Source organism: Corvus hawaiiensis, chromosome 5 (genome assembly GCF_020740725.1).
Source record: "Corvus hawaiiensis isolate bCorHaw1 chromosome 5, bCorHaw1.pri.cur, whole genome shotgun sequence".
In the NCBI taxonomy this organism is placed as follows: Eukaryota; Metazoa; Chordata; class Aves; order Passeriformes; family Corvidae; genus Corvus; species Corvus hawaiiensis.
Genome location: NC_063217.1, coordinates 17,612,102 through 17,624,606, shown reverse-complemented (window position 1 = coordinate 17,624,606; position 12,505 = coordinate 17,612,102). Strand labels below are relative to the sequence as shown.

Here is a 12,505-nt window from a genome sequence, read left to right as displayed (position 1 = left end):
AGCTGGATGCAGTATTCCAGGTGGGGTCTCATGAGAGCAGAGAAGAGGGGCAGAATCACCTTCCTTGACCTGCTGATCACGTTTCATTTGATGCAGCCCCGGTCATGGTTGGCTTTCTGGGCTGCAAGTGCACATTGCTGGTTCATGTTGAGTTTGTCATCAATCAGTATCCCCAAGTCCTTTTCCTCAGGGCTGCTCTAAATCCATTCTCTGCCCAGACTGTATTAGAGCTTGGGATTGCCCTGACCCAGGTGCAGGACCTTGAACTTGGCCTTGTTGAATTTCATGAGGCTCACAAGCATAATTCTGTGAGTCCAACACAAAGAGGTTTGTCCATGTCATGTAGGAAATGAGCTAATTTTTCTCAGTACAATGGTGATCTCATAAGCCTTTTAACATCATCTGATTTAAAGTAGCTACAAAGAAATGCATTTCCTTTTAGCAGCAGTTCCTCCTCTGTAACCTTTGTTTTACACATACCAGGGCTCCACCACTTCTGTGACATCATTTGATTCCTTTGCAAAATCCTAAAATCTAAATTTAAAAATGGATTTAGGTTCCTGCCTACCTACTTCTGGCCTTGAAAAAGACATAAAGGAGCACATGACCAGGTGGAATAATTTTAAGCTTTCCTATGGATTTGAGACAGCCCACTAATAAGCTTGTTAAATAATTTATTAATGAACTAGTTATCCCCAAAGATTTACTGAGCGATAAAGCGATCAGAAAGTCATCAACAACCTCTCTATGAGATAATTAATCACTGCTGAAAAAAACCCCACAAATACAAGTTCATCCCTGATCACAACCAGACACTCTCTACAGCTGTAGTGCAGAACAGAAATGTCAGCAGGCTCTGAGTACACAGAGGCTCTGATACAGGTGCAATGATGCTGCATTTTGCAACCCTTCAGTGAGACATCCCCCTTTCTTGAAGAATCAAAATTAGGCACAGAAGGAGGTCTGAACAGGTATTAGCATGCTCTGCAGGAAACTGGCAAGTTACAAACAGGAAGCTGTGGAAAGGAGCAAAGGCAAGTACCAAGGCAGAGACTTTTGTGCTTCTAACTTCACTGTCACAGACTGAAGAAAGACCAAACCTCGAGCTGAGTCTCAGCCCAGACCTCCTGTTTTAGGCTCCTTTGTCACCCTCCCCATTAGGTGCTCAGCTGAGCAGGACCGTCCCTCTCAGTGGGCAGCGTATCTGAGTATGGTGAAATTTTCTTAAAAAATAAACAGGCTCTAAAAGTAGAATTCTTCCCTCTCTAGAAATTAGATGTCTAAACCAGGCCAGAAAACAGCATCTGGGTACTCTAATACTGTCATGGGGACTTGTATTCATGCTCTTTGCTAAATGCTGTGCCTGATTCGTGCATCACTGTGTTGTTGGTAATGTGCATAAAGATGGACAGCTGCTCGCTGAGTTTAGCTGCTTCCCTCTGTGCTGCTGTTTCACTGTGGCTTTCTGCACTGGATTTTCAGCTTAACAGCTAGAATGGCTACACTGCTCCTGACACACACATTGCCTCCCACCATGCAGAGCATTTTCCCGGTCAAGGCTCTTGCCCAAAATACCCTGTGGATTTGGCCTATATCCATTGAATCAGATACTCTATTTCTGTATGATTCTATTTTATGTTCTTCAATTGCTTGAAAGTATGTGGAAAAGACATCCCATCTAGCTGGTCATTATCCAACTCATCACAACTTCCTATTACAATAAATCCTTTCTGTTGTTCCTGAGATGACTCCTGCACGACACTCAGACAAAAGCAGTGCACTTGAACTATGTGTGATCCCAAGACATGTTGATGCAATATGGAAGGAGATGACTCACTGCTGCAATGTTTAGATCACATACCCAGAAGGCTTTTGAGTTGTCTCTGCTTTTTAAGAACACCCAGTCTCATGAAAAACAATATAAAGTAAAGGGTTTTATTTTTAAAATCAATGACAGAAGGGTAGCCTTGGAAATGGGGATATAAATGATTCCAGGAAGCCAGCTAACATCACAGAAAGGAAGAAAGAGAATTGAACAGGAAAAGGAAAATGGATGTATTTTAGATAAAATAAATTCACAAATATTGCTGTGCCAAATTAAAAATAAATTCAGAATTCTTACATATAATCTAAGAGAATAATGCACCTGGGGACCTTAACACAGGACTTCAGAAGAAGCTGCATCAAGAATGTAAAACAGTGTAGAAAAGATTTGAAAACATGGTACTGAATTAAAAAGGTTAATTGTTAATGCTGTAATGTGATCAAATCTGTTCTGAATTTCTTGAACGTTTTAATGCTTAATAGTACATTGTTAAAGAGCTGTTTGGAGATTTAACCTTGTGACCCTCAATTAGTCATTGACAAGACAATGACAGGCATTAGACAAAACAAGATGAGCAAAATTCTTTCAAGATTCATGTATTTACCCCAAAGGGCACATATACCAATAAGACAGAAATTTGTGACAGACTAAGAAAACCCAGAGCATGCCAACTGAATTGTTAAAAAGACTGAAGAGCTGTCTGTGCCTACTAGACCATCTGAGGCCGTGATATCTGTGTGTACTTCAGTGTATCAGGTATACTCATTTGACCGTGTGGTATGCCAGACCTTTGTAATTCATGTCTAACCTCAGTGTAGACTTTTCCATTGTTCCTGTGTTAGAGAAAATGCAAAACCTTGCTGGTGCAAGTAAGAAATAGGTTAGCTTTTATTGTCTTTGCTTTAATGTTACTCTAAGACTTCCTGTATGTCATTGCCAGCAATGTAGAAAGGCACATTTAAATATAAGCACTTGCCATATTCCGCTCAGCCTATTATGAAGTCAGTTTCATATAGTTATGGGTTCATATGCTTATCAAATAAAAAGAGGTGGAGGAGATGGTTAGGGAAGAAGAAAGCTATTGTTTACAAAATATTAACATGCTAAGAAATACAGAAGAGAAGTGATGGGAGTTAATATTTTCTCCAATCTGGAAGATGCTCACTAAATGTAAATGAGGTTTGTGCTGTCAAAAGAGTATTTATTATGAACAAAAATCTATAACCAAATACTACATATAAATAATCTCAAAAGCCTTCTGATTCATTTCTGTGCAATAGCTCTGTAGCAATAGAGCATTGGTGGGTCACAGAAACATTAAGATGGTACATGGACATGTAATATATTTACTATTCCCTATCATACATCCAATAAAAGCAGTAAGAATTGAGGTGTGCAGCATCATACATGAAGTTTGAATTGTTGACTGCAGCAGATTGATATCAGAGATCTGGGAACCACATAATTCACTTTAACAAGGTACAGATTTTACAAGAATTTAATGTTCCTTAGTACATAGTTCTCCCCAAATTGATCTCCTGTGCATAGATTAATCTAACTGCCACTTAAGCTTTTCTTGGACCATTAAACCATGGGGATTGCTTTTTCCTGGTATTAACTTCAACAGGAACTGCTTAGGTGCAACATTAGGCATTTCAGAGGATACAACCACTAATGGTAAATGATGGTTTACTTTATAGAAAATTACTCAATTTACTTATTAATTATGAGTATAGGAAATAGTTCTTAGATTGTTAATCCAGCAATCATTAACACAGTCAGTGAAGCAAAAAAAAATTGGAACAACCCATCTTTCCAGACTTCTGACAAATGCATTATTCTGGATTTCTGAGTGTTTGTGAAAAACTGCCCAATTCCAAACTGACCAAGACTTTTTGTCTATTTAGGATTTTGTTATGGGTCTCTCAATTTTACTCCGAGGGACAGTACAGGAGAAACTGAACTGGGCTTTCAATTTATATGATATAAATAAGGATGGATATATAACTAAAGAGGTAAGGTCTACTTCTTACTGTAGCCGCTGAAAGCAAAGGTTGTAAAGGTAAGTCCTGCATTGAAAGAAGAATGGTTTCATTTTCAAATTAAGCGTGTTAACAAATTATCAGATATTATGAAGTTAGACACGCTGAAAATTAAAGAAATTATCTCATTTTAAATGCATATATGAACATTTAAAGGGGAAAATCTTTACAGAAATTGTAAAAGTTCAGAATTCTTCATGTACAGAAATGGTTGGCTTCAACCTATACAGTCCCTAGAATAGATTCATAGGATATTTGGACAAAAATGAATTAAGTATGTGGGCAATAATTGTTACTTATTTTATGAAACTACTTCTAATAATTTTTACTTGAAACAGAATTTATAAAGATTCCTACCTCTTTTATTCTGCAAGGATTCAAACATATACTTAAATTACAGTGGGACTAAATGAGTGCTTTCATCAAAATATATGGAGGGTTTTTTTAAGTGGGATTTTTGCAAATATATAAATTACAATTATAATTTTACACTTTTAGGAAACACTTCAGGATCATTATGAAAGGGTAATCTAAAGAATAATTTCTTAGCATACTGCAGATGACTTATTTTTGGAATTATTAAAATTTTCACAAGCCACTCTTAATAAAATTCAAAGACTTTGATATAAAAGGAGGACTCTGCATAAGTGCAGGTGTGTGCATGGGTGTTTTGATTTTCTCTGGGGAAAACAAGTTTTAAGAAGCTGATGTGCTTTGGCCATTCACTTGCTGTTACAGAACTTATTTTCCTTTTAATTTTTATTCATAAGACATTGGGAGATTCTTCCCACAATCAATGAATTTTCACGTATTAAAACCATTTAAAATTAAAATCATACATCTATGAAAGCTGAAATCAGATGCTAGAATTTCTGGGAATTAAGTAGTTCCTTCTTGAAGCTGTTCAGTCAAAAACTAACAGGTGAATTTCAAAATTTTATTCTAAAATGCAAATCCTAAAAATTATTTATGTGTTCTGAGTTAAAGCAGTGTCTACAACGCACATTACATTGCAGAAACATAAGTTTTTTCCTCTTCAGGAAATGCTTGATATCATGAAAGCAATATATGATATGATGGGGAAATGCACTTATCCTGTTCTCAAGGAAGATGCACCTAGACAACATGTGGAAACATTTTTCCAGGTAGGTCGGGTAACATAGAAGTCAACAAGACTGCTCTGTGAGCAGGTACAGAAAGATTTTCATTGCTATAACAGTTTTGCATATCCTTCCAATTCTGTAATCCTTTTTATTCTCTGTGGTTCCATCCCAAGTTTCTCAGATCTACTCATTACATCCTGTTTTTTCAACAAGCTCTTTAAGCATAGTCCAGTATATCACTTACTGTGACTTTTGGACTGGTTGTTCCTGGGCCGACATGTAACTGAAATGAATAATGAAAAGGACTTGTTTTACCTGGGAATTCAGGAGAAGAAACACACTGTAGAGGTTTGACCCTGTCTGGATGCCAGGCACCCACCAAAGCCTCTCTCTCACTGCCCCGTCAACTGCACAGGGGAGAGAAAATATAGCAAAGGGTTCAAAAGAGTATCATTCCTGATGGGCTCAGCCTTGGCCAGCAGGAGGTCTGTCCTGGAGCTGGCTGGCATTGGCTCTGCTGCACATAGGGGAAGAAAAGCCTCTGGCAGCTTCTCACAGAAGCCACCTCTGTAGCCCCCCTGCTACCAAAGCCTGGCCACACAAACCCAATTCCCATACATTCTTCTTCTTTTTCTTTTTTTTTTTTAAACAGAAAATGGACAAAAACAAAGATGGAGTAGTTACCATAGATGAATTCATCGAGAGCTGCCAGAAAGTAAGTACTCAGTGTTAAGTACTGAACACATATCTGTTGGTTATTTCTATCATAGCTCTACACAGACTTCTGGAGTGTCAGTGAGGGTGATCTGAATACCAGAGACAGCACTTTCCCAAGGTAGAGTATGTAGGTACACCATTATACAAAAACACTAAACAGCGTAAATCAATTTGCTGCCTGAATCTGCAGAAGAGCTGTTATATACAGCTGTCACTGCTTATTAGAAAACTGTGCCAATATCCTTTCTCTCTTTAATAGTGTATTGTTTGCACTTGATAGGAAAAAGTTTCTTTACATTCAGCTAAATATTTATTTCTATCTTCTGCTCATGCTGGGGCATACAGTCCTGTCACAACTGGCCTATAATCAGGACAATAATAATATTGCCTGAAAATTTATCACCCATGGGTGAGTTTCGCAGTGAGTTGTGATGTGCTTATAAGGAGTGAGGCCTTATAAAAAGAGAGTGCAAGGGGCTTGCAAAGTGTTGGATGGCAAGAGTTAACACCAGACAAATTTTCTCCAGGCAAGGCTGAGAACTGATTGTGATTATCAGCCACAAGCCTTTACAGTACCCAGGTGGCTGTTAATTTCTTTCAACTGCTGTGAGCAGCTCTTGGCCTCTAGAGCCACGATAGAGAACTTCTGAAGCAGGAGTTACAGCCTGTTTTCACTCATTTGCTCTTCAGAAACCAGCTTGTTCTCAGACCAGTATATGATATGAGGAAAGGTAAGATGCATTTTCATAAATTTAAGGAAATCCTGTTAATTTGACAAAAATTGTAAGAAAAAGAAACACGATAAAATAAGGATGACTAGCCTTTGGCATGATAAGAGGTTCATAGAATTGTAGAATCTGCTGAGCTGGAAGGGACCCATCAGAATCACAGAGTCCAAGTCCTGGCTCTACACAGGACACCCCAATAATCAAGGTTGTTGAGTGCAGTAAAGCATCACATTAGACCTAGTGAATATGATAGGCTTGATTGCATTATGTAAATTGATACAGCAAATAAGCCTGACACTATTTGTTACAGTGAGAAATATAAGAAGCCGTAGTAGTGGTCTACTGATACCTTGCCCAGCAGACTGATTAATACAAAGCTGATGGAGACCAGCACTATAACCTGTGCTTATTGATTCTTATCTTCTATGTCAAGAATAGAGTAATAAAGAGACAGAAGATAACAAGACTATCAAGATAAATGCATTTATTGAGTGATAGTTTTTTAACTATTTGGAATACAGAAATCTCTAGATGCTCAAAGATGCTCTAGAAGCAGTCTGTTTTTATATGCATCTGTAGCTATTCATTGGAGTTGCTCTTATGAGCACAGCTACTTAGTAAGTGAATCTTTGTTTGATTTTAATCCACTGATTTTGGGCGATGAAAGACAGCCAAGAGCTAACGGTGGCTGTTCTGTGGATCCTTAGCAACGGGCACTGGGCAGTGTCTCATCTGTCAGCAGTGCTCTGTTGCACTGACCATAGTTCCAGCTTGTCAGTCTTGTTCAGTACCAACAAAAGGCATTTGCTCTGCTAACTCTGCATGATGATCAGAAACAGAGAAGAGATTAATTTCCCAGCTGAGGTCTGTAGCATTCTGGAAGTTAAATGACACATTAATCTGCATATGACAGCAATTGTGCTGATTGGGCTGAGTGATTCATTTACAAAGAAAATGAATACCTTTAGTAAGGAATTGCCTGCTCCTTATCCAGTGCAATTCAGTTTCTCAAGTCTGTTAGATTTATTTTGTTTGTTCTAAGTATTCAGAATACATGTGAGAGAGATGCTCTCTAGACTGCTAAATGATGGAGATACAATGAATGCTACAGAATGCTACGACTGTCATCATGCTGCTTATCTCACCTTCCCTTGCTTTTAACTTCAATGGTGGCCATGGTTTTTTGATACAAAAAGTGTCCTGCTGCCTAAATTTTTGTCTCTCTGACAATTAAGAACTGTTTTTCTTTTAAGACTTCTGTGCTTCAAAGTGTGTAATTCATGTTTATATAGATATTTGGTTTTAGAAATGAGGTTTGGGGTTAGGATTCATAGAATCACAGAATACACTGAGCTGGAAGAGACCCATCAGGATCAATTGCAATTCCTGGCCCTGTGCAGGTCACCCCAAGAATCGCCCCAGGTGCCTGAGAGCATTGTCCAAACGCTTCCTGAACTCTGTCAGGGTTGGTGCTGTGACCACTTCCCTGGGGAGCCTGTTCCAGTGCCCAACCACCCTCTGGGTGAAGAGCTTTTTCCTAATATCCAACCTAAACCTCCCTTACACAACTTCAGGCCATTCTCTCAGGTCCTGTCACTGGTCACTGCAGAGAGGAGATCAGTGTCTGCCTCTCCTCTTCCCCTCACGAGGAAGTTGTAACTGCAATGAGGTGTCCCCTCACTCTCCTCTTCTCAAGGCCAAACAGACCAAGTGACCTCGGCTGCTCCCCGTACAGCTTCCCCTCCAGAGCCTTCACCATCCTCATGGCCTCCTTTGGGTATTCTCTAATAGCTTTATATCTTTCTTATATCGTGGCACCCAAAACTGCAATTTTCAAGGTGAGGCCGCCCCAGTGCAGAGCAGAGTGGGACAATCCCCTCCCTTGCCTGGGTCGTGATGCTGTGCCTGATGCTCCCAGGACACTGGTAGCCCTCCTGGCTGCCAGGGCACTGCTGACTCATGTTCATTTTTTCATTGACCAGGATGCCCAGGTCCCTTTCCACAGTGCTGCTCTCCAGCCTTGCATTCCCCAGTCTATACACACAAGCAGGATTGCCCCACCCCAGGCACAGAATCCAGGACTGGCCCTTGTTAAACTCCGTATGCTTGGTGATTGCACATCTCCCTATTTTGTCCAGGTGTCTCTGCAGGGCCTCCCTAACCTTGAGTGAGTTGACAGCTCCTCCCAGTTTAGTGCTCTCCCCAAAGTTAGTATTCCTTTGAGTCCTGCGTCCAGGTCATTAATGATGAAGAGAACTGGTTGAGGATGAGCCCTGCAGGACCCTACTAGTGACTAGTCAATCAAAGTCCTTCAAGAAACTCAGTTCAGGAGTTAATATGGCTTTGCTCTTTTCAGGATTATTTATTTTACTAAAGAACATGGCTGCTGCTTTTAAAAGACAGCTGCAGGAAACCCTTTTCTTAACATCCTGATAGGTATGAGATCTAAAACGGTAAGGTCTGAATCTTGAAATAGACCAAAAGTGTGTTCTGCCAGGGAAAGGCTGCAGGAGCCTTTCTTTGAAGGTTATCTCAGGCAAGATTTGCAGTCTCTGAGAACTGGCATTCCTCTACTTTGAGTTGGAAGCCAAATTAGTGAGTTGCAGAAGTACATCCCTTTTACTGCTGTTTTGCAATAACTAAAGGAAGCGTGGCATGCTTGCTTTACAAGCAAGAAGGAACACGGCAAAACATCTTTGAACAGAGGTCATACTTCAGGTTCCTGGGGTACATTCCTGAGATTTTTTTTGTGTAGCATCAAGAGACTATGGTGTGTTCTTAAACACTCATTTTACATGTGTGCACCTTTTTTTAAAATTGTGTTGTGCTGAGCACTTGTTTGGCACAACTATCAATGCAGCGGCACTGTACAGCCTGAGGTATACAGTTGGTTCAAGGCTCTTAATTCACAGTCCCATTGCAAAGAATGGCCTGTCCATTCAAAAAGCATTAAAAGTTATGCAGGGAATTACAAAGCATTCAGGCTTTGAGCACTGTCTTCTCTGGCCACTGGGTAGAAAGATCTGAGTAGAACGGTGCTTCCCCTCATCCTTCCTCTATCTTAGAGAGGGAACGTGTATGACCTCATTTCCCTGCCCTCCCTATCCCACATGAGTTTGAATGTCAGTCTGCCATCCAGACTCCAGGATTCTTCCTGCTCCCACAGGAGAAATGGACGATGCTGCCCTAGACACGCCAGACTGCATCTCAGAAAGCGGTGGCTGTTTGTCTGGCTTCATATAAATTACCAAAGAGCATATCTAGGTCCTGAGAAACAGTAGTGTGGCTACCTCAAGACCTGGGCATGTCCCAGTTCCTTACCTGCCTCCTTTCACTGCTTGGTGCTGGTGGAAAATCGTCTGGCATTGCTTCGTATCTACAGCAGCACCATGAAGAACAGAGACAAGGACTAAGGGCATGCACGGGGCATAGGTGACTGTCGGGGGAGTGACTTATAGGTCCTTCTGATAATGAGAAAAAGGCTTCTGGCACAGGTGTTTTCTGCAGGAGTAACCTTTTCCATATACAATGCTGATGGTCTGGGTTAGCCTGAAAACAGCAAAGAAACCATTTCAAACCTAAGAAAAACTGGCTTAAAGGTAGGTCAGATCTGCCAAAGTTCATTCATCCAGCTTTGTGCTTCGTATGGACAATGCTTCATATGCGCTAATACCTCCCTTTGTCTTGAGTTAGGAAGTGTTTAACAAATCTAAGATGAAAAATTGTGTAGAAAAATGTACTGAAAAAGAGTCAAATGAAAAATATACACTTGACAAAGAATTCCAATGCAAGCATCTGGGGGTTTTCTGGTTGTGGTTTTTTTTTGTTTTTTTTAAATGGGAAAAAACGCTACTAAAACTCATCCTGTTCTAAATATTATGACAAGTCTGTATTTTCTTGTGAAGACTCTTCCCATTTGATTTACTAAGGGAGTGGCATTGGAAGTCTGTAAAGAAACAGCCAACCTCAGAAATACGTAGTTGATTTTAGAAAACTGCTAGCTTCATTCATGATAATACATATATAATAAAATTGGTAGGAAGTGTCAAAACACTTCGCAAATTCAGAGCATGTTCTTTGCTTCACACATTTGCTGAGCATAGTTGCCAGTGTATATACAAAAACATATTAGTACAAAAACATTTGTACTAATTATATGACAAATTACTTAAGTCAAACCAAAATATAACCTTACATCAGTAACATTCACTGGTTTATTGATGTTTCAAAGCAATGAAGTGAGGAAGAATTTAACTTTCAGTAATTTAATATAATAGCTTTACTATACAAATTTTTTAAGCATTAGCCTATATAGTGTATTTTTTGAAATTACATTATCATTGCTTCCCTAAGTTGTTTTATTGTACAAAGTAGTGTGCAGATCATTCCTTACAGCAGCATCATTTGAGATGACATACTGAATCAAAGATAAAAAACCCCACTGTGCATGTTTCATAACATAAATTAAGCTAATTACTCAGACCTGTCATTTTCTACAAAGCAAATCACCCACTAGACTGAAGAGTGAATAATTTAACTGGAAATTGATACTGAACATGTGTTACTGGAAGATTAATGTACAAAAATCTCACATACTTATCAGTAGTGAAGAATACTGTTGAGATAACCTTTCTAAGAAGTGGGTTTTTCGATGCACATCTTTCATGAAACATTCAAAAATAAAAATAATTATTCAGTCTTTTTATTCACTAGAATTAAAGATGGCTATATTATCTCTGAAGAAAGTACTAAAGGGTAGGATCATTACAGTGGAGACCAACAAATGCTAAATGAGCATGTAATAAACTCTTGTATTGTGTATATACATCGTTTTGTGCAAACAACTGCTGATGTAGAAATGCCAGCAAATATGGGCTATTGCAAGTACCTCTTCTATACACTGGAAGGTAAAGCTTACAAAGAAAAATAATTTTTGCTGATTGCTGTGCTGAGTGTTACCTACTGGTAAAACCTGGAGTAGAGAGTGATGCATCAGTATAATACAGAACTTGAAAGAATAATATTTTGTTAAAAAATTACCTAATGCAAAGCAATCAGAAAGCAGAAGTAGCATTTAGAAGCAGTCACCATCTTTCAGTGTGAACACGCAGAAAATCTCAACTGAGGAGCTGAAGAGTGTTGTGGTGATACTTGTCAAACTGACTGATTTTGGCTCATGGAAAGGTGCACACTTCAGTTTATTTTTCTTAGAGTTATCCCTAACTATGCAGCAGAAGCCCCAGGATTGCAAAAAGGATCCTATGTAATATGCACAGGACTAGCAATTACATGTACAGGTTCACACTTGATACCACTATTCCATGATTATTTATTGTCTAAGTGTATTCTGTTATCCTGAATATAAAATGATAACTTCAGAAATGTTGCAGATGTAATTTTCTCAACATGCTATTGTATTCTTGACAGAATAGTTTTGGTTTCATTAATATATAGAAAAACTTATTTAAGCATGGATCCATTAACAGCCTTTTTCTGCGAACCATTTCTCCAAACCAGCTGAAAAAAATGTTGCAATTAACTAAAATTTTCTACCACATTTCAGTATAGATATATGCCAACTACATTTGTAATGGTGTATGATTTTTGGTTTTGTGTTGTCTTTTTTTACAGGATGAGAATATAATGCGATCCATGCAGCTCTTTGAAAATGTGATTTAATGACGACATCAGGTCTACAACTAATGGAAAAATACGAGCTATTCTGCAACATTATCTAAAAAATTGATTTCCCACTTTATCATAAATAAAGTTACTCAGCTTTACACTGAGACATGTATTATGCAAGTAAATTTTTTATTATAAACTTTCCAACAAAAAATCCTTTCTAAATTATACAGTTTAGCACTTCAGCAGTGGCTACTTAGTTAACAGGATTGTTCTGAAAAATCAAGTTCTTACCACAAATGCAACAAAATAGAACTGACATTATGCACCCTTATTATCATTCCAACCCCTAGTCAAAATCGAGAAAATCACAAGGAGATTAAATAAATATTCTTAGTTTTGCTACTCGTTTGTACTGGATTAACTCCAGGTGTTGAAGCGTATTTCTTAAATCTCTAGCTTCTG

The 12,505-nt window shown here is 38.7% G+C and overlaps 1 protein-coding gene across 11 annotated transcripts in view; it reads left to right on the top strand.

The window, feature by feature from the left end:
* Nucleotides 1-12,204, top strand: part of KCNIP4 (potassium voltage-gated channel interacting protein 4) — a 400,021-nt gene extending 387,817 nt beyond the window's left edge. For all 11 annotated transcript variants that reach the window (XM_048302878.1, XM_048302873.1, XM_048302874.1 and 8 more), the window contains 4 exons: nt 3,733-3,840; nt 4,908-5,012; nt 5,623-5,685; nt 12,047-12,204. In XM_048302878.1, coding sequence (XP_048158835.1) covers nt 3,733-3,840; nt 4,908-5,012; nt 5,623-5,685; nt 12,047-12,094 — 324 coding nt within the window. In that variant the 3' untranslated portion in view covers nt 12,095-12,204. The remainder of the gene's footprint in view (nt 1-3,732; nt 3,841-4,907; nt 5,013-5,622; nt 5,686-12,046) is intronic.
* The last annotated feature ends 301 nt before the right edge of the window (nt 12,205-12,505 follow it).